General features: G+C 33.9%; 1 protein-coding gene across 1 annotated transcript; it reads left to right on the top strand.

Annotated features, from left to right (window-relative positions):
* Positions 1-1,101: 1,101 nt before the first annotated feature.
* Positions 1,102-24,335, top strand: LOC111051069. Its single transcript, XM_022337494.2, has 3 exons — positions 1,102-1,333; positions 5,095-5,195; positions 18,721-24,335. Exons 1-3 carry the CDS (start codon positions 1,303-1,305, stop codon positions 20,875-20,877), a joined length of 2,289 nt encoding a protein of 762 aa, XP_022193186.2. The 5' UTR covers positions 1,102-1,302; the 3' UTR covers positions 20,878-24,335.
* The last annotated feature ends 30 nt before the right edge of the window (positions 24,336-24,365 follow it).

Raw genomic sequence — 24,365 nt, 5'->3', positions numbered from 1 at the left:
TATAGTATATTTATCATAATTTGTATACGGTATATTATGTAGGTAGGCGTATCATACATTTTATGTATAACGTATAATATAAATTTAGTGTAAGTAGCAGCATATAATACTAATAGAATCTAATAGAATAATACTATAATCTAATAGAATCTATAAGTACGAAAAAATAAACATTTAATGAATTTTGTGTAAACACAGCTTTACAATAATGATTAATAATTCTGTGTTATCATCATGAGATGACATAATTTATTTTAGGTACCTACTTTTATTTTGAAAAATATGATATTGCTATCAGCTGAATTGTAATTAATTTTTGAAATCTTCCCATTTCAAATAAATTTAATAATCGTTCAATTTACAATTATAAAATAATTTAATGTGTATAATTATATGTGTATTATTGTTTATATAATTTATGATTATAAAATAATTATTATTTAGCATATTTTACTGTTTGCTTATCATATGGTCATAATTATAATACAATAATTGATATAATGTTTCTTCATAGATTTCTTTGCATCATTTCTGAAACTCCCACACTGATTTGAAATGTTATCAGAATACCTAGTATATTGCTATCATTACATAATTTAATAATCCTGTGTTATTGAATCATCATAATTTATTTTATTTACCTACTTTTATTGTGAAAAATATGACATTGGACTATGAGCCTGTTTTTCCATTCCCAATCATTTCATGACAGTTTATATTTGTCCTTGTTAAATAAATAAAAATAAATAAATAATATGCTTCTCTTAAATCTGGCCCAAAGTTATTCCCATGCTTGTGAAAAGTTGACAATAGGTACTAAAACTACTGCAGTCACAAATAAAAAAATTCTTTTCTTTATTAATATTCAACCTATTTCATTATTTTTGCTCTCAAAACGTTAACAATGAACTGCTTAATAAAGGAAAAATAACGCTTCCGTGGAATAAGACATACAATATAGAAATAAAATAGAAATTGAGACTGTGCAATGCATTCTCCCATAAGAGCCAATGCGTAACAAAATGAACGAATCCCACAGCAATGCGGGTTGCCTATCTTTACCAGCTGCCTCACTTTTTTTGTGTTGCTAGTCCATTCCAGTTAGTTTAGAGTTCACTGTGACAGAAAGAATTAAACACTCAGGACCTGTCACGCTTGTTGTGCATTCGGCAATTCGGATGCAAGTCACAAAAAATACAATTTCTTACTAACTATAACATGATAGTATTTCAAATTAGTTGGTAGTAAAATGTGATGCTGTTTAAATTCATCCTTGAAACAAAGATATAATATTTCTCAATCATGGATAGTTGCTTCACATCTTTCTTTTTTCGTAAGTATAGGTGTCAGATCTTCAATCATGAGTTATTATTTTATGGAAACCATATTTTGAAATAAATTTGCTAAGTGTAGAACATTGTGCTTATTGCTAAAAAATCATAAGCTTATTGTACCTAAAGAACCTTTAATTCGAAATTATCAAACTCCAAAGGCTTGAAGTTAGGTAGGCAAAGTATAAAGTGCAATGTTGTGAAATTTATGGAAATTGTATTTTTAATTGAGTTAACTGCTTAATGCAGCCTAGGCTTGTACCTACTCATTTCCTACCTTCAAAATAGAACATCCTAGTTTTTGAATTACAAATTGGCTAACTTTACTTTTAGAAAAAGTATTTTACCTACGGTAGCCTGCACAAAAAATCATCAAGCTGTTATAAAAAACAATAAACCTCAAGTTATGGGTTATTTTCTTCATAAAATGAACTGATTTTTTTTGTCCTATAAATATTTACGATCCTTTAATCATGCAACTTATAGGCCTACTGCCAGTCAAATGAAAAAGAAGTTAATGAAAAAGATTTGAGTCCAACTTACAACTTTTCTTTGGCTTGAGTCTTTCATATTAACTTAAAACAAGTATAAGCAATATACAATATTTAAATATCAGATAATATGAATAATACAAGCAAAACTTTCAAAAACAAAATATACATGAAAAATCACAGTTAACAGAAGATGAAGATCAAAAATGAAAAAAAAATATGGAAGAGTAACAATGGTAGCAAACAACAACAAAAGGAACTCTGAAATTACACATGCAGAACTACCTATCTTTAAAATTCCATTGAAAGATCTTTGGGACACCCCTAAGAAACAAATTTCAGCTGCAGCAGCCTCACAACCAGAGCAAAATACTCTAGATAGCCCACTACTGTAGGCATAGGCCGTTGTTTGACAGCGTCTGCGGAAAATAGTCCTCGAGCGTGTATACGAAATCTTCAATATGTTTATTATTTCTATTTCATTTCTATTAAATTTATTCCTTGAGATCAATGTTATGGATTTATAACTATAATTTACAGTACCTACTATAAGTTTTGGTATTATGATAGGCTATGTTATTGATGTGTGTTAGTTATTTATCAAATAATATGTAGTTACTTCTGTACTAGAAAATTATGCAGGCCAATGAAGCCTATAAATTGATTAAACTCAATAGATCTAGATCCAGTTGGTTACCTAGAACTCACCCCTACACACAAACATATAGTCTTGTTGGGGTGTTCTTGTAAATTCTTTTAAAATTGATTGTAAAGTGCATTTTGAAGAATAAAAGGAGATTTAATTTGATCATCAAGGCATCACAGATCAATAATATTAACTAGGCTCTTTTATGTTTCTGGTGATACTATCGTGGTATAAGATAAAAGCAGGCGCGGATCCAGGACTTTGGACTCTGACCTGGTGGGGGCGATTGGGTCCCCCCCCCTCGACACCACTACCACACGGAAAATTTTTGAAGTTTTTAAATCGAAAACAGCATTTGAGAGCTTCATTTGTTGAAATCGATTGGAGTTTTAAATTTGTTCATTTAAATGCCAAGGTCATTTTATACTTTGGTATTTCTGCAACTCCAGTAGTAGTCTAGTCACTATAATTATACATTGCAGCTTGCATTTTATATTGTAGTTCTGATTTTTTAATATACCTATTGTTTGGATACATTAGAGAAATCCAGAACCAAAATTTCCATGGGAAATTCTCCTTGTGCTAGATACAGAGTGGACCAAAAACCTCGTATTTTTCTGTTCATTTTCCAGATCTTAGTTATTTGCGCCAAATCCTGTAATCGATCAGAAAAATTTGCTCCCGCCTTTTATTTAGATTATGAAATTCCTAATAAATTGAGATCATTCGGAACTTTCTATCTTCAATGAGTACTGAGTTGCAATATTCTCCAAAATATGTAGAATTTTAAGAAAACATATATTTCTATGTTCTTAGTTTTTGATCTACAACTTTAATATCTTCCTATTGTTACCATTTAAATGTATATCGTAATTCAAGATTCCTCTGAGCGTAATTTTGTGCTCTACAGGTGTAGCACTCTATTTCCTACGGATTTTCAGGTAAACCTGACAACAATGATCCTTGTATTTTGGAAAACTCCCTAGTTTTTGCTTCATCATCAGCAACTCTATTGTCATCACATCCAGATGTCGCACCATGATATAAGCTCTTTAGATCATGTTCTATGTGAATCACCCGTTAGATGCTCTTAATTTAGTGGAGAGGCGCGCATAAGGATACCTCAAGAACCAAAATTTCAAACAATCATAACTTTTGACACAATAATCAGATCTCAATGTACCATAGCTCATTCTTCTCGACACATCAAGGCGGTGCAAAATCATGCATCATGAGTAAAATTCGATTAGAAAATAGACAATAAATTCTTGAGTTTACTTTATCCAGTATTCCAATTTACTAAAAAATGACCAATTTCCATATTCAAAGCTGTGTATCTTGTGAAATACTTTGGATGAAATTTAAAATACTTCGGATGACGTTTAAAAATGTGGATGTGGAAAAGTATATTTTCTTTTCCACTACAATGAAGAATAATTTCGATTTCAGTATCATTAGAAAGTTACTGCCGATTTTAAAAATAGCGAATTCAGTTTCTCATTTTTCGGCAATTTTTCTTTTAATCAAGAGTATGTAAAATGAGTCTGATACATCATAGGAACTCATGATTGATTCCAAATTGTAGACAATTCCATCCTCTACGAGCTCAATCGCCTTAAATTCATTTTGAATCACTGTTTTCTATTATAGAACTTCCTAGACAGTTGATATGAGGAGAGTATCTTCGATTTCTTGATTTTTTTAATGATTGAATCTTACATTACGATCATATTCTTCCATTCACAGCAACTAAAAGAGGAGAAAAATTCAATTCTAAAATTTAAGTTCAAGACCTTTTTTATACTAATCGGTCACCGATATACTCTGGATTATTGGTCATTTATTTCTTTGAGTATTGAAATACTGGTTAAACTACACGCAGGGATGAATTTTATATTTTTTGATAAAATTCGACTTATGATGCATGATTTTGAACTATCTTGACGAGATGAGCCGAAGTACAGTGAGATCGGATGATTGTGTTAAAAGTTATAAGTGTTTGAAATTTTGATCCTTGAGGTGTCCTTATTAGCGCTTCTCCACTAAATTAGAGCATCTAACGTGTGACTCTTATAGAACATGAACTAATGAACTTATATCATGGTGCGAAATCTTGATGTGATGACAATGAAGAATTTCATGTTCTAAAATAATGCGAAAAATAATTTTTGTGTCATGCTTGGCGAAAAATGAACTGAAAATAATAGGTTTTTGGGCCATCGTGTATCTTGCTCGAGGAAATTTTGCATGAAATAATTGGTTCTGGACTTCTTTTATGTATCCAAACAATATATTGAAAAATCAGAACTACAATATAAAATTCAAGCACACCCCCTTTTTTTCATGTCTTTGAAAGTCATTGACTGGACTTGAGTAACTTTAGATGTTTTCAAACACCATTCGGAAAGTGGGGGGGAGGGGCGATCGCCCCGATGCCTGGATAAAAGTTGACTCTACTTGTAAGATGTCACAATAAAGTTATTAGAGAAGCCAAACTCAGTTCTATTCTTTTAGTTCTATATTCCAATATTTACATATTGATACTTTTATTGATACTTTTGATAATATTTATATTGATAATTTTATATTGATACTTCATGCATGTACATTTTACATTTTTTTCCAGGGATACATAAATTTGCCAGGAAGAACAAACTGAGTATTGAAAAACGTAACTCCTTGCAAGACGATGAGCTTATTGCAATAGATGCCATGGACTTCTTGGATGTAAGTTATAATAGTCCAGTCACTATATACATTGGTGCTTGCAATATATATTGTAATTCTGATTTTTTTTATATAATTCAAGATTCCTCTAGGCGTATTTTTGTGCTCTACAATCTGAGATCAGGTAGAGCGCTCTATCCCATATAGATTTCCAGGTACACCTGACAACAAAGCTCCTTGTATTGTAGAAAACACCATATTTCAGATTCAACCATCATCACCAACTAAATTGTCGTCACATTTCACATAAGGACAACTCAAGGATCAAAATGAAACTCAATGAAACTCAATGAAATTAAATGAACTCAATGAAAAATGTAAAATTTATTGTTGAGAGCTCTTCAACCAGTATTTCAATGTACAGAAAAATTACCTATTTCTAAATTGACTTTTTATGTCTATGTTGACTGGAATTTAAATAAATCTCAATTTAAAAAATGTTGTAGCGTTATTCACCATTTTGAAATTTTCTGTTGTAATGATGTCTTCATGGTGCTTTTATAATAATAATAATATTTATTCATGCATGTACATTTTACATCAAATGTTTCGCATTTGCCAATTACAATAAAATCATACAATCTGTCAGGTCATCAAAATCTCCGTGAATATTTGAAGTCCAAAAAATAAAGATGACATCATCTTAACTATATTATAATATTTTACTAGGTTTATTTCTCACACTGTATATGAGAAAAACTCCAGTAAACTGTAGAAACATCTCTCTTGTAGCCAATTCCTCAGTAGTCTCTTGAATGTTCTTCTATTTGAAGTATCGAGAATTTCCACTGTTAGTGCGTTTAAGATCCTTGGACTGACATGCTCTGGCTTAGCTTCAAAAAATCTTGTTCGATGAGGTTGGAGTCTCAGCATATTCCTTGCCCGTGTGCTGCAGCCATGTACGGTAGCGCCTGTAGTCCACTCGTCCTTGCGGGAAAATCCATACAATGCAGCCTCTAGGATATACAGACATGGCAACGGCAGGATCTTAGCTTCCCTGAATAACTCTCTGCATGGGGTTCCTGGTGGCTTCCTAAAAATCATTCTCTGTAGCCGTTTTTGCACTCTGAAGGCCATCAATGAAGCGGGTGCCGCACCCCAGAATATCAGGCCATACGTTAGAGCTGGCTGGAAATATCTATAGTACGCTATTCGAACTATTCTCTGGTCCACCTCCCTTATCAATCTTGATATTGCAAACTCCACTGCATTGAGCCTTTTTACCACCTGATCAATGTGACTGTTCCACTTCAGTCTTACATCAACATTGATTCCCAAGAATCCACATTATTCCACTGGCATTATTATACTTGTCAAATCCACAGCAAAATTAAAGTTATTGGGTGTGTCAAAATAGCCAATATTGAAGCTCATATAGGATGTTTTCTTTACGTTGACTGTCAACTCATTAGCCTCACACCACTCCTTCATGCACTTGATTACTTCTTCTCATTCAATTTGTAATTCTTCAAATGTATCACCTGTCAGTAGGAAATTAGCATCGTCAGCAAATAATACACTGTTTACGGTTGAGGGCAAATTTCCGGGCAAGTCATTAATATACAGTGAGAACAATATTGGGCCAAGTATAGTTCCCTGTGGCACTCCTTTTTCCAATTGCTGGATTTCTGACCGATATTTGTAGTTGATGTTCCCCCCATTTCTCTCTTCAATCTCAACTAATTGGGACCTTTCACTAAGAAAAGACTTCAGCCATTCAAAAGCCAACCCTCTGATACCATAAAAATGAATTTTCTCCATCAGAGTTTCATGATTAAGGCTGTCGAATGCCTTTTTTATATCCACAAAGAGTCCTAGAGCTTTTTTCCCTTTGTCATGTGAGTCATATACTTGGTTAATAAAATCATTTACTGCAAGGATTGTCGATTTTCCCAAACGAAAACCAAATTGACATTCAGACGAAATCATATTATTCTCCAGGTAACTGGATATTGTTTCTTGTGCCAATTTCTCAAATATCTTGGAGAAGGGGCTCTGCACTGATACTGGCCTAAAATTGGCTATTTCATTTTTTGCACCCTGTTTATGAAGGGGAATAATTTCAAACGTTTAGGGAAGATTCCTGATCTGAACGACGCATTCACAAGGTGAGTCATTACACTCTTTATCGGCTCGAAGCATTCCTTCATTAAAGCACAGGGTATACTGTCAACGCCACTTGTCATTTTATTTTTTATTTCTTCGACAGTAGCAGAAACTTCATCTTCAGAAAAAGTAGGAAAATTCTCTAATGTTGAGGTTACTCTGTCAGTATTTTCGAGCAAAGTTATTGAAGATGTAGAGCCCTTGAAGTTTTGTCCAGAACATTGTGTTTATGAAGTAATCGTTGAAGATATTAGTTTTGTCAAGTGCTGAATCAACTAGGACGCCATTTACTGAAATTTGATGACTTTTGATCTCGGTTTTTGCAGTCACATTTTTTATTAACTTCCAAATAATTTTTGATTTATTGTTCGAGAATGCTAGTAAATTCCCTGCATCCTGTGTTTTCGAGTAAGTTATTTGATACTTACTAAGTTTTGTCAAGCAGCTTTAACTGTTCCTATACGATGTTTCTGAAGGACGGCTTTTCACAAAAAGTAGCAAATCTCTTTTAATATTACAAAGGTATCGAAGCAGAGGCGAAAACCATTTCAATTTCTTTCTACCCTTAACACATCTCAAGTAAACCACTGGAAATGACTCATTATAAACTTCAAAATACATCCTGAAAATTTATCGAATCTCTCATCTGCTGAATCATAATTTGTATTGAAAATGCTTAACCAATCGACTCTCTTCAAACGATCTTTAAATTGTTGTTTAGCATTGCTAGAAAATATTCTGGTTGCGTAGAGGTCCTGTGAGGTGTGACTTATGACTGGAATTGAGAAGTTCATCAGTTGAGCATAATGATCAGAGAGGCCCAACAAGGTTCAACAAGCTTGACATAATCATTCCTTATCATAGGTGAAATGAAGCATAAATCAATCTGGGAAGAGGAAGATCCGGTCACTCTTGTACAACCTTTTATGATGCTTGTCAGACCATAAACTGAAAATAATCTCTCTAGCTTTTTCTTCTTACTTGAATTTCCCAGAAAATTACATTAAAATCTCCTACAACAATATAAGCTTCAAACTTATTTGCCAGGCTGAATAGGAGCTCTTCTAGCTTGTCGATGAAGCTCATGAAGTTATTATCTGGGGGTCTGTAAATACATATGACAGCATATTTCATGTGTTGAATCATTGCCACCTCAAAATCAACCTCACAAGCCTGTTTTAACTCCAGTCTTGTAGCTGTAAGCCGATCTCCTGGTGACAAATGATTTTGTCGGAGAAGGCTTAGTTGTTGAAATTGTGCTAGACCCTGAGGTTTGCAGATTTTCATCTGATCAATAATGTGATCCTAATTCTAGTGGTTTGAGGGTCTTGGAATTAAAAACATAGATATGCGGTTGACTGACTGCTCTTATAATAATGAGAATAATATAGAGAATATTACAAAATACATCTTTACATGGATAATCTAATAATCAATCTGTCTTTAAGAGACCGAATACACATGTCTTTAAGAGACCAAATACAATACGTCTTTAAGAGACCAAATTTACGGGGGCACATCTGATATTGTAGTGGGGGGTATCAAGTACTTATCTAAGATCTGTCGTCCTCGAGTCCGGTGTCCAGAGGGTGATGGATGAGGATGAAGGGTGATGGCCTCCAAGCAACGGGCTAGTGGCGTCAGATCGAAGATCGTCTTTCAGCCCCGCATGGCAAGGTCAGATGTCCGATATCACCGGCCATCTCGGTCGGCGAATTCGTAAGCCCTCGTTCGACAGCAAGGCATATTTACAGCACGATCCTCGAATGAGTATTCAAGAATACACACACACAAAAAAACCTGCAACACAAGTCACAACTACTTAGTAATGCTAAAATAAATAACACACTAAATATTGTATTCAATGAATGATTTCTCAAGAAATCATCTAATGAATACAATACATACAATTTACATTAAATATAAAATTAGATGAATATTATAGGTTTTAATTGTAGAATTTGAAATCTATAATGAATGGGATTATCAAGAGAAATTACTAATTAAAAGAATGATGAACAGTTACAGAGTTGCAGTTGATGTACAACCAGTGAGTATTTCAAACTTTACTCACAATTACAAAAGGTCAGAGATATAAAAAATTCGATTATAAAATATTCAAAAACGAAGAATTGTTAAATCAGGGGTTGTTACCTGTAATATCAAAATTATTAAAATAAAGACAATACAACAATACTATAAAATATTCATTACTCACCCTTAAATGGGTTTTCGACTGTCACTAATCCATAGCATACAATAATGATAAAGTGCAGCAGTCAACCGCTCTGAATTAAATAAAATACTTCATAAATAAGTTATTGAAGAAAAGATAAGCGATTAAAAACTGACGGAATACATGATTCCCGATTATATAATTTTAGTCTCCAGGAGAGAACAAAAAACTGTCTGGAAAAGACATTATTCAATCAGGCCAATAAATAATTAAGCTCAGAAAACATGTCTGTACTCTACAGAATCTAAAATCGGTCTCTCATTCAGGTCTCCAAGTCGACCGAATCAGGCTCAAAAATAGGTATCAGGGCTGGCAATATTATGCATTAAAAAATACCAAATTACAAAGGACGAGGTGGGGACAACAATAATTTCCCTCAATAGAACGAGAAAGGAATAAAACTAACAAGGAAGAATACAGGAAAAATCCCTCTGTCAAAGTAGAAGACTCAGCAATAGAATGGACGTTCAACTGATTTTTTATGATGATTTTGCGTCTACAACAATTCTAAGTACTCTAGGAGAACATTGGAAAACAATAGAGGAAATATTAGAATTTAATTACGTAATGCGCAGAATGACATTATGAAACTACTCCGATACCGTGAGAAAATCACAACGTTAATCCAGCACTCTAATAAAATTTTATCTTGAAGAAGTTATAATTTAAAAAAAAAAATTCGGCACATCTGATATTCCCTCTCTGGCATAGATTGCTACTCCTCCCCCCTCTTTATCTTGTCTATTAAAAAAGGAAATTAGGTGGAAATTGTGAATTTTCACACTATTTATCTCTTTCAGCCAAGTCTCTGTGAAACATAAAAAGTCAATCATTCCCGATGTCTCTCTATTCTCTTCCAAGTTCTCTAGCTCAACAGCTAACTCATTTGTTTTATTTCTCAGGCTTCTTACATTATAATGAAGCAGTTTGAACTGAACTTTTACTTCTCTCTCTCCTGTATTCTGACCACATAAATATATTAAATTTTTGATGTTGCTGCCTCGCTGACCTCTAAAAAATTTCTACTTCTTGAAGACTCTAACAACTCGATCACTGGAATTCTTTCTCTAGCATTCTTGCTTATTGAAGGGGTTATTGTATCTCTCGTTAATACGGTGTTTGAATCTCCTGCTCTATATGACTCAGTCTCTGCTTCTTCTCTAGTCAAGTGTTTAATTAGCTCTTCAACTAAAAACTTCTTTCCGTTTTGATTCAAATGGAGTCCGTGTTGTGTGTGTAGCCTTCTATGCACCGTCCATAGGCCTATGACACTTATTGACTGATTTCGGAAATACATTGGGAGACAATGGATTACTCTGTTTATTTTTTTAATTGACACGTTTTCTCTAGATTTTTCTGACAAGTCATACCTATAAGGTATGTTCGTAATCAAAATATTTGTGTGTGCATATGCCTCGACCACCTCAACCAGTTTAGTTATATAAATCTCTAGATCCCTTTCAGTGAAGCATTCATGAGCCGAGTTTGTGCCTCCTACTATTATCAAATAATCCTCAGACTTGAACCTCTTTCGATCAGAGCTGGATAACATCCCATCAGCAATACATTCAAAAGGTGCTCCTGTATAAACATGAGAGAGACAAGTCACGGTTTTCGGTAAACGTGGTTTTAGTAGCTCTCTTAAACCTTTACCATAACTATCCGACCAAATGCTCATTAGCTTGGGGTGATGTTTTACCTCCTCTGCTGTTGACGCCATAACATTTGATGCTGTTACATTCCTAGATATAGATTGCTGCATCAAGTCATGAATGCTCTTAGACAATTTAGTCAATTCATTTTTCAATTTTTCCATCCGTTTGGCGTTCCTCTGAATAGCTTCGTTTTGTTTTCTCACCTCATTCTGTATTGATTTAAGCTCATCTACTTCTTTTTTATTCCGCTCAATAAGTTCATTCTGCACTTTTCCAATATTCTGGCTGAAATCAGGAACTGAATTCAATGAATAGTCGACCTCCAAAGGAAAATCTAGTTTAAAATCCACTTGTGTTTCACCTGTCGTGTGATAGACAGACTCACTGCCTCTGTTTCACGGCAACTAGACGAGGAGAGGAGTATTCAATTTGGTCTATAAACTGTCTAACCACACAGGTTTGCCAACTTATTTTTTACTTTGTCGTACTGAACCTCCATAAAGCGTACCAATCATTTTGTGTTGTTAGGCTGCGTATCGGAGTATGACAAAGTACTTTGTCACACTCAAATCTACATTGCTGCACTGGTGTGGGAGTAAGATGTGACTTTTCATCTTGTACCTACATGATGCCGTTCGTAAAAGGAGACTTTGTCTATACAGTATAGTATTATCCATTCGATAGACACTACACTCCACACACTAATGATTACAAAAACAGCCAACAACTATAACACGGACATACAATAGGAAAATTAAATCACTCACCATCTACCACCTAAATCTACAAATAGGACTACAATCAAAACTGGAGAAGTTTAACTGAATCTATACACCCAGGATATTGTTTTTCTTTCGGAGAATGGGCTCAGAGAGGAAGACCTGCTAAATACCAATATTACTGGCTACAATCTTATTGCAAACTATTCTATGGGGCGGCATTGCCATGTATAAAAGAAGTAACCTACAATTATTAAGCATTGAGAAATTGAACTTAGTTCAACCACATGCACCCGCAGAACAGCTGTTTGAAACGGTTACGGTGAAAGTACAGATGAACCTGATCGTTATTGGCACCTTCCGGTCTTCATATCCTAGGACAGAGGATGAATTCTTATCCACAATTGGATGTCTACTTCAAAAATACTCTGGAAAGCGCTACAAAGTAGTTGTCCTCGGTGACACCAACATAGACATTCTAAAACCAGAGAGCCAAATCTATAAGGACCTCGAAAATATGTTGACTCAACATGGTTGCCAAATTTACTGGCTGCCAGCTGCAAGAATCACTCAAGACTCAACCACTAGCATTGATGGATGTTATCACATTTATGCAAACAAAATCAATAGAAACTAAAGCATATCCAAATCAAATTTCTGACCATCACACTATCATCTGCAAAATAACTGGTAAAGTGGAATATGAAACTGCTATATTATATAAACACACCCGAAACTTCTCGACAGAAAATCTGAATCACCTCAAGACATTACTTCAACAAGATGACTGGACAACGGTGACAAACTCTCCACAAGCAAATGACAAATATAATAACTTTCTGAAGATCATACGGATAAGTATGGATAGTGTAATGCCTCGAGAATTGAAAAAGTTACTACATCAGAAAAAAATATCTTCTGGGACGATAACACAATGACATTGAGACAAAAATTACTTCAAGCAAATAACCAGTTCTTGGCAACAGGCTCTCTGAAAGATAAAGAAGAATGTTCTAACAAAAGAGGCTCACGACGCTGAAGTGAGAGAAAAGAAATTGCTACAGATAAGAGGTAGAATTGAACAGACAGACAACAAACCGAAAATCCTCTGGAAGATAATCAACAATGAAAGAAACAAAAAAAAGCTAGGAGTTGTCACGTTATTCTTTATATTTAAATAACGATTAGCCTCCTGCTTGGCATCAGTCGGTAAAGCATGAGATTTGATATAATTATATAATTAGGTCGTGGTTTTCTAATAGTATTCAGTCTTAAAAAATCTTGATAGGCCTAGGTATGGGCTTCTCCTATAACTCTTGTAATTCAATAAAAAATAAATATGTATAAATATGATACTCATACAATAGTGATGAGGAATAATAAATAAATTGCACACCATAAACGTTTCATACATATATTACACAAATAATGCAAAAAATAAATCGAGGCAAGAAATATATAAAGAGCGATAAAAAAAATATAATATAAAAATAGAACAATAATTGAAATCAATAAAATATCACAGGCTAAACTTTATATTCTAGATTTATGGCACGAATCATTACCATGTGCCTTTATCTTAAAATCATATGCATTCTGTTGCATGTAGCTGCGATATGCGCTTGCTAATACTTGTCGACTTGGACAATTCAATTAAAAATGTGTGCTTTAAGATCAGCTTGATAAATTAGCCACTAATAATCCAAATATATATATATTAAAATCTCTAGTACTTAGTAGATTTCTTTGTATCGAATATATATTTTTATCTCAGGGTGCAAGATTCGGCACCTGACGGAATAGGTAGAGCCATTCATCTAATGAATTAGATTTGTAACAAACTATCGCAAATTGTATTGCAAAAAATTAAATATCATATGCATATGTTTTAATAGCCTAGATTTTATACTTCTTTGATTTAATAGAAATTTCTGAAATATTGATCTATATTTTTCTTTCAATAAAATACCTTTAATACTAATTTTACTTGCGCAAGTATTACTCTTATTAATTTCTTAATTTATAATAAAAACCCTTTCGACGAGCTAGCTTTGATCATTAGATTAATTCGAAGCACTAGGGCGCCCATCACTAATTCAAATTTATCACTCACGTGTCGAAAATCTTCTTGTAAGCCGCCGATGTCGATCCAACTCCATGTGGTCCGGGAATATGGTAGCCGGAATCGTCTCCTCCAAGGGGTTATAAATTTAATTAAAAATGAAAATGACTTCTGCTTCACAATAGCATCACGAAGTCTTTTAAGAAATTTAATAATTTAATTTAACTTTAACTTTTACAAAATCATTATCAAGGTACTACGCTCTACAATATTTGGGGTCCTCTCCTGGTGGCATTTGGTTGGCGAGTGCTGGTTCTCCTTTCTCAATTTTACAAATCTTATTTCCGACTTTCAAATTAACATAAAATTTGAATATCTTAGTCCTCCGCCATTTAGGTTCAAATAGATCTTACAAAAAATACAAAAATATTACTTAGATTGTACGATTAATAATTTCTTTGCTTTCGAGCCATATCGATAACATAGACTATACAACAATTCAACATAGATTCCGAACATTTATAGAAATATATATAAATATTTTTGAATTGGCCTACAATTGCCGCCTATTAACTGCCGTTTTACTATTGGTGCATGCAAATTTTATTCGGTATTCATGCGCCTGGTACCTCTTATTTCCTGAATACATTAAATTATTTTTATTTGGTTTATTTGTTATGCTCTTTACATGCTAGCTAATATTCTATACATTAATATTAATTCCATGCTACCTAATAATTAGCCACGTGATCAGATGTTTTTTCACATTGCACACCATCTGATTGCAATAAAGCTCTGCCAAGGGGTTTTGGTCAGATTCTACGTTTCTCGGTTTGATCGATCTCTAGGTCACCGATCCGTGAATACATGTACCTAACCTCAATCTTCAGATATTTTATATAATAATCTATTTATGAGCAATAAAATTCCTTCAAATCCTTTTTAGGTTTTTGTACCATTTAGCCAGAACAAGCTGAGGCTATCTAATCTTAGTTATTATCTATTTGGCGATATTAGCCAGTTACTTTATTTTCAGACCTATTACTATTTCGGTTAGGGATTTTTATCTACCCAAATTTGATACTTTACAGAGTACAAGACAACCTAGTGCTGAACTCGGAAAACGAAAAAATAACAAATCCCAAACATATCAGTGACATCTTCAATACTCTGTTCACGCAACCACCAGCAAAGTCAAGCATGAATGATACAAATAGTGAGGATGACGTGATTCATGATCCACCATTTAGCGAAGTCTCCACGGTTTCAGAATCAGACATTGACTGCCTTCTTTATAACCTAAAGCCAAGTTATTCAGCTGAATATGATGAAATTACAGGAAAAATAATGAAGTATTGCAAGAGCGAGTTAAAAAAGCCACTCTTTGTCATTGCTAACTCGTCTTTTAGACAAGCAATTTCCTTCATGAAAATGGCAAAGATCTATCCTAAACTGAAAAAAGGCGACAAAACCGATCCCAGAAATTACAGACCGATTGCTAATGAAGATTAAGAGGGATATTTTCCCGAGCACCTCAAACCAGCCAAAATAAAGCCTCTATTCGAACAAGGTGACCCGACTAATCCCTGTAATTATAGACCGATTAGTCTTATCAGCAACCTTGCTAAAATAATGGAGAAACTAATAAAGTCAAGAGTTGTTTCTTTCTTGAATCTTAACAAAATAATCAACAAGAACCAATTCGGTTTCCAAAACTGTATAAACTAACTGATAAAATAAACTCCAATAAAAAAACTAATGCGGTCTTCCTGGATATACGCAAAGTTTTTGATACAATACCTCATAATACTTTGTTCAATAAACTAGAGTCCTATGGTTTCAGAGGAGTCTCGCTTGAATTGTTCAAAAGCTATCTGAGTAATAGAACCCAGTCCCTAATCATAAATGATCAATCTAGTGTAACTAACTTAACTTCTTATGGTCTTCCTCAAGGTACTGTACTTCCTCCCATCCTTTTCATACTCTATGTAAATGACTTTTTAAATTTAAGACTTCTGAACTCAACTGTGATATCATTTGCAGATGATACTGCAGCTATTTTTCATGGTAATTCATGGAATGAAGTTCATACCATAGCTGAAAATAATATGTTTTTAAATAAGAAGTGGTTAAATAAGAATACCTTATGTTTAAATATTGAAAAAAAACTAATTACATAACTTTCTCTGCAAATAGAGTAGGGCAGCTCAACGATAATCAAGATTTGAGACTACATTCTCAGTGCAATTTAAACTTGGGTAATTGTGATTGTCCCACCATTAAAAAGTCACTAATACTAAGTACTTGGGAATCATATTTGATGAAAACCTTAAATGTGATGTTCATATTAAATACATATGTAGAAAAATGAGATATTTATCTTTTAAATTTTACCAAATTAACAGAATTCTTAATAAGAACCACCTGAAAATGATGTATCATGCTCTAGTCAAGTCAATTCTGCAGTATGGCATAGTTGTTTGAGGGGGCTATTTCAACTGTCATATTGCTGAATTTTATTATTTGCAGCACAAAAACTGATAATTTAAACTATATTAAGCAAACCAAGGTTCTATCCAACGGATATAGTTTTTAGTGATTTGAAGTCATGACAATACGTCAATTGTACATAAAAACCGTAATTGAATACTTGATAAAATATAGATCCGATTTTCCTCTCACATTAAACTCTACACTTAATTATTAAAATCTAAGGGCCACTGCTAACAAATATGTAGCCTATAACACTAATTTTGAATGTATAAGGAGGCAGTTAATTTACGTAGGTACTAAAATAATAAACCTTATTCCAAATCACTTTCTCATGGACAATAAGATCAGTGGAAAAATTAAACTGGATGTAAAAAACTGGACATACAGTAATTTCTTCTTACATTTAGATATATAAGACTCAAGATTTCTGCTCCAGCATTGTTTTTTCATTAGTTTTTTTTCAGTGGACTCGCTTGCCTTTATTTTGCGTACCTATTCCTCTGTTTTTCTTCCTTCCCCCCAATTTCTCCCTTCCCTTTTTTCCTCATCTGTTATCTCTTCTTTTCTTTGCCTGCCTATTACATGGGAAACCATAGTTGGCTAGGTATCTTCCTCTCTTTTTTTCTCTTCTCCAACACACCCAACCACAAATCCTATGGTTTTTTTATATTTGTAACATTTTATTGTATTTTATTTGTTTTGTAATTCTTTGTCATTTTGTTTTGTCTTGTTTTGTGTGTTTTAATAAAATTGATTGAAATTGAATTGATCTTAATCCACCAACACCATCAAAAATAATTGAAAGGGCAGCCTATAATCAACTTATAACCCATCTTGAAAACAACAATCTACTTGTTAATCAACAGCATGGATTCAGAAAGAACCTCGTCGGCACAATGACTGCAATATCAAATCTGCACAATGAGATTACAAAAATGTGGGAAGAACATGAAACCAACCCCCTGTGGACTCTTCATTGATCTGCAAAAGCCATTTGATACCATAGACTTCAATATTATATTAAAAAGCAAACTCAAGAAACTACAAATAGTAGGAAATGCAATTGCCTGGCTAGAAAATTACCTCACAAACCGGCAACAATATGTTGAAGTAGAACATAAAGTCAATAGCAGCAATGTAATAAACTATAGATCATCCATACAAACAGTCACTAGAGGCGTACAACAGGGATCGATACTGGGCCCCCTGCTATTTCTCATTTATATAATGACTTTTCTAAGGAATCAGAGTCTGATAAACAATGCATTTTGTTTGCAGACGACAAAACAATACTTATGCCCACAAGCAAGGAAATGTCCAAAAAAAGAAGTAATCGACTCTGCATTTAATGAAATCAAAGGGATCTACGATAAATTAAACCTCACCATCAACACTAAAAAAACAGTGTGTCTTACATTCTCAAATCGAAAACAACAATACGAGGCCGACACTTCAAAATTGCTGAGAACTATGGTGGACAAAAACCTCACATGGCAAAATCACATAGATAAACTTGTGTAAAAAGCTGTCTTCGGCAGTGTATGTGATCCGCAGAATTCGCAATATAACAGATGAGAAGACAGCATTTACATCCTACCATATGCACTTTTTGCATCTCATCTCAAATATGGCGTCGGATGGGGATCAGCAACAATAGTAAATCTCAATAGAATACTGAGCTATACGCACAATATTGAGAAAAATATATATGCTGGATCACTGCAAGAGCCTCTTTGTTCAACATAATATCCTGACAGTGATCTCGTTGTATATTATGGAGACAATACTAGTGGTCTGAAAGACAAACCCTATGCTGAGATGTGAACTACATAGGCTACGCACAATACACGAGCCAGGAATAATATTGACCTTCCTCAACACCGCCTCACAAGGACTGCAAAATCACCAGCCTACACTGGAGCATTTTTTTTCAATTTGTTGCCACAATATATCAAAACCACAGCTACTACAAGGACATTCCGGAAAAACCTAAAGACATACCTCATGTCAAGACCCTACTAAACAATAGCGGAGTATGTTGAAGAACATACAACAGGACACCTGGACTAATCCAGAATACAATTCATGACGACTCCTCGGACATAGGACCGTTGGGAGGACCGAAGAAGTAAAAAGTAAGTAAATAAGTAGATGACAAATATGTAAAAAGTATTTAAGTTGTGGTTGTAGGCTACATATCTTACTGTATTATTATAATTCAATTGAAATATCAAATTTATGATTTTATTTTCAGATTTCCATACCACCTGACCAGGACTGGAGAACTAGAGCCAGAAAATATCAACAAAACCAGTACAACTCTCTGGGTGACAGGTATTGGGACATAGTCCCCGATCATCTACTCGATAGGAAAATAGGATTCGCTCTCTATGGTATACCCACAGAAATTAAAGACTCTGATTTAAATTATTCTGAAGAAAAAACAAATCATATCAATAAATTGAAGAATCATATTATTTCTTTGAAGGAAGATAATAGTTCTGAGGAAACACACTTAGCATGCATTTTTATATATGTGCATAGCAAGGAAGGTGACAACGTTGCAGTTGTGTTTCGACTGTTGAATAATGTCAACGAGAATTTGGATGATTTTTTGTTCGTAGATGCTAATTGTCGTACATATAAGTGTTGGAATGATTTTTTGAATAATAATGAGTTACCAAGATGTGTGATGTGCTATCCGTTGAACGGATTCTACTCGGCTAGTAATGGTTTTGTGGATGTTGGCTTCTGTAAATCTCCAGCAAGCGAGATGAGTAGAAACATACTGACTGGTTTAGATATTACCAGTTCGATGCTGGGCCTGGGTGCAACAGGGGTTAGTTTGGCTTCTCTGGCAATTCCAATTGCAGCACCTTTTGTCTGGGGCGCAACAGCTACTATTATAGCCTCTGGTGCTTATGATTTGGGGAGAGGTGTCAACAGGCTGGTGGATATTGGTGTGCATAAAGAGAGTTTGAGTCTGAAGAATCCGAAATCGAGGAAAGTGTGGTTGGATGTTATCACTTCTACAGTTGGCATCGCTTCGGTCGGTGTCACTAAAGGACTGTCAGTGATCAGAGCTGGTCAGGCAGTTACCCAGAGTGAAGCTGTAGCTATGAGAATCATCAACTTCTCTTCACTGGCGTTCAGTGGCATAAGCGGTGTCAATACTCTTATCACAGTTATTGTAAAAGTCCTGGATGGAACTCTAGAAATGTCCGATATTTTGCAGTTTTCAAGTGCCTGCTACTTTTTCCTCAATGCCTTGCTATCAATAGACCTAGCTAATCGAATGATTGAGGAGATTGCTTCCTCTGACGATCTCACAAACCTCTTTTTCTCCACTAATAACACCGATTTCAGTGTTGTCAAATCTATCACACAATTTTTCGACACAAACACCTACGAAATTCTACGTAGACTAGTTCTGGGATCCATAATCAATTTTATGCCCAACATGAATTTATCCGACTTGGAAACAATTGCTAAACGTATCAGTGGCCTTATAGATGCTCATTCATCTGGAATGAAATGGAACAAATTTGCTATTGAAATGATATCTATTTCAGAGTTCATATGGAAAAGTTTTGGGAAAGAGATTTTGCATGCGATTGATAAGTTGCGTGAATTGTTCCATGCAGAAGATTGGAAATCTGTTTTTACATCGGCATCGCAGAAACATTTTCTGGACTCAAATCTTGATGTAGCCAGGCAGCTGTGTTTGGCTGCTCAAAAAGCAATCAAACATTGTACTGGCAAGGATGCAGATGACGCAGCTATGAGGAAAATTCTAATGCTGGCTAGTGATTTCAATTCTAAATATCCAGCGGATTGTTCAATCGAATTTCTAAACATGACAAAATTTGTTTGCGACTCTTTAGCTGAAGAATTTGATGAAATAATGAGTAAATATTTGTATTCTCTAGATGAAGCACATGCGAATTCAACTGATTTCGATCACGAAAATTTCAACAAGAAGTATGGAATCGAAGAAAAAACCGAAGTAAGAAGCGTTTTTATTAGCATTGCAATCAAACGTTTGGCGACCGAAGAACGGATGAAAAAAATGATGGACGATTACACTGAAATGTCAAAGTTGTGTGATCACCCAAAAAATGGAATTCCCAGCATGGAAACTAGCATGAGTTATCATTATATGTATAGTGAACCACATGGACAATACAAATTCTCAGACAGTCATTACTGGCAAAAGTTGAATGAGATTACTGGATTGAATCTTACCACTGAAAACGCAAGTATGTTGAAAGAGAAGGGTATCATTATGATACGTCCCAAGAATGAGGATAACAGTATTAAAGCAATAATATTTTATAGCACCAAAGTAGATGATTGTATGATGGGAATACTCACCGTTATCAAAAATAACTCTCCAATTATTGCAGAATGAGGCTGCATGATTATTTATTGTGTAAGGAACTTGAGAAGTTTTCTTGCTCCATTTTTGCATGAGGTATATTTTAAGGAGTTTTTCTGTAGTAGGCTATTCCATATTCTAATCTAGAACATCAATTTCAAAGCACAATTACCTATAGTAGTTTTTATCTATTTCATCATGCACCAATTTATATCTGTGTACCTGAGAGGTCAAGGATGTTTACTCCATTTCATTGATTTTTCAGAAGAGCAAAAAAAACCCTAAAAAAATGTAAGAAGAATAAACACACTAGCTAGAAACTTTAAACTTGGCCCAACATAGGAACAGCTTATTTCAGAAAGGGACCTGAGTCACTTTTAGTGATTTTTCAGGAACTCCAAAAAACTGTCTGGATAGAACAATCAGAATTTTTTCGACCTGATGATTTTTTTTATGCCAACTACATCTGTACAAGTCTGTTAGTACCCATAATATCCTATTTTATGAGATAGTTTAAGTATAAAAATTATTTTTGTCCCTGTATTTCATGGACTTAGGTACCTTTCTGCAATAAAATTATCAACTCTCACTATAAGAAATTCAATTACATTTTATTATTCATGACACAAATACAGCGATATAAGAGCAGATAACTTCACATTTTTTGATATTCTATTGATTCTGCTCTGAAAAATGTATTATTTTTTGATAAAAAGGCTCATCATGTTCATGAGGGGCATACTTCAAAGCTTTCTTGAAGTCTTCAATTTTTTCTTTTTTCAAAGGTATCATTTCTGAATTAGTGCTTGAGGAAGTTGTATTGTATTCGGATCAACTTTAGAGACATTGAAATTACAATAGTAATAAGCAGAATCATTGTCAGCATTATCAGTATGGATGAATTCTGAAGTTTTAATATTACCCTTTTTGTCAGAAGAATATTCAAAGTAATGATACTTTGATGTAGCTAGATTCTCGCTTTCTCCATGAGAGAGTTACACTTTCAGTTGAAGCGACTCTTTTCTTGAATACATTAGGCCACCAATTATCAAAATTATATTGATATTTTCAGTGTCTATAAGTTTCATTGTATTTTGGGATTTCCTGTTCACAGATAGAATTAATTCACACAGCTGATTATTGTTAAAGTTAATAGGACCCGAATTAAGGTATGTTTCTTATTTTGCCCGGGGCAATTGTCAGAGAATAAATGAAGTTCAGTAACTGAATGTGGGACATTTTCTTCAATGTAATCCACAAGAAAAGAAGCAACATCATTTGCTCCTTTTTTTTTTTGCTTGACCTTCGTGATATAGGTAAAACTGAGCATTATCTGTTTTCAAATTATAAATACAAAAATTGTTCACTGTCAATTGTCGGAGGTAATACATCTCTTGTACTGGAACTTTTGGTAAGTCTATATTCTGCATAAAGTCAAAAACCAAACCTAAAGTATTATTATTTTGTTTTGATAATTTTTTAGAATTCGCCATTGATGGATAAAATCGTTTGGCTCGACGTTTGTGCAACATAAATTCTGCTGCACAAACCTTCTTTGCATTTTCATTAAGTCTAGGGTCTCTTATACGTTCCATTTTTTCTCCACAAGTGTTACATGTATCACTAGATGGCCGACCAAATCTGAAATTAAAATTTTCCTTAAAGTACGTGTACGTGTAATAGAAATTATACTTAATATTACTTTCAGAATGCATTTCACAAAATAGTTCATGCATTTTTCGAATTGACAAACTTTCACTCAGGTACAAAACATCTTTATAATGTCCTTCTTTCGTTGGAAAGGAAGATATATGCTTGTGCACCTTGTCTGTTTCACTTGCTTGTATTTTATTACCACTCGTATTTTTCCCTCGCAAATCGACTGGCGTTTTTCCAGCTAAAAGAAGTTTTCTGATGCGACGGATGCGCTTGTCACTTACATCATAGAGTCTAAAAAATGCTTTCCTACACACCAATACTTTTATTCCTTGCAGAAGAACATGATACTTGAATGTATTATCCTTTAATTTAGCATCTTGTTGACGAGCTCGATGTTTTTTAACGTCTGTTAACTCAATCATTCTTTGTAAGTGAAGGTCTTGTTCATTCTTTGTATTCATGCTGTACAGTAGACTAAAAATATTTGACTTGACAACATCATCAAATTTGATGTAGCGCTGTAGCGGACAAGATGCAGGTTTACCAACTTGCTACTTTAGTGCATAAAAGTACTTCAGTCACTGACTTGGGTCCCTTTCTGCAATAAACATAGTATGTGTCATATGATTTCTCTGTGATATAGACATTGAATCGGGTTCTTTTCTGCACTAAACTATGTGTCTACCTCCATAGTAACTGAATCCAGCATAAACTGAAAATAGATAAAAATTGACTCAGGTCCCTTTCTGAAATAAGCTGTTATAGCTTTCTTTCATGATATTTTTATCATTCAAGAATATTTACTTCTTGAAACCAGAATGGTTTGGCATGTGGAGGAATTACTATTATTAACTCTGCTATTCTCTTTCTTCTGCATTCAAGGAATGAAGTTAACTCCTTCCTAAATCCACAAAAACAACAGTTAGTTTATTTTAGAAAAATATAACATAAAAAAATATTACAGTTTTTGTAATTTGTCAGTACTAAAAATTATTTCCTTCTTACCAAATTGTCAGGAATGTTTTTCCCTGTATCTTTAATGTAAACAATATTAAAGAGTGTATAATGAAGTAAGTTGTTGTCAAGGTTATGGTAGGAATTGTGTGAATCGTAGTTGAATCAAAGCGGAAATAGTCAATTCAAAAAAATGCATTCAAGTAATGTATCATTCTTCTTTGTATGATGAAATTGAATCATGAACAAATCTTCTGTTTCATCCGTGAAATCTGGCATTTCTTGATAAGCCAATGATCTATAGAAAGAGTGTGCTTCACTTGGCAAAAACTGTAGTGCTGTCTCCAAATCCTCGAGTTTTTTACTACTGATTTGCAATTGTGTGTCATTTGTTGGGTTCAAAGTCTCTGGCATTGTTTTATTGCTCCTTCGACTATTTCGACAAAGAAGAACTTTTTTGATGTCCACATCATCAAAAGAAGTTTTATAGAATAAATAAATAAATAAATAAATCTTTATTCTATGACAAGTACATTACAGAATAACAATAATCAAATATTGAATTCAACAAAAATGCTTAGTGTACAGTCAAAGAATACAATACTGTTTGCTAAAGAGTGAACTTTGTCTGCAAACAGGAGCATATCTCACAATTGAAAATAAAATAGGGAATTCGCTTAGCGTACACACATGAGATATTATAAACTGAAAATAATGGGAATAAAATAATAATGACAATGAACATGAATGATACCAAATAGTAAATATAATAAATAATTAAAACCACACACACACACACACACAAACACACTCATACAACATGGAGCTGATTTTGTTAAATCATAGCTTACACCTTCCAATGGTGTATCAAAAAAAAAGAAGAACGCGTGAATAAAGTTCAGATTAAA

This window comes from Nilaparvata lugens, chromosome 2 (genome assembly GCF_014356525.2).
Source record: "Nilaparvata lugens isolate BPH chromosome 2, ASM1435652v1, whole genome shotgun sequence".
In the NCBI taxonomy this organism is placed as follows: domain Eukaryota; kingdom Metazoa; phylum Arthropoda; class Insecta; order Hemiptera; family Delphacidae; genus Nilaparvata; species Nilaparvata lugens.
Note: the sequence above shows the minus strand (reverse complement) of the source record. Positions and strands in the feature narration are given on the sequence as shown.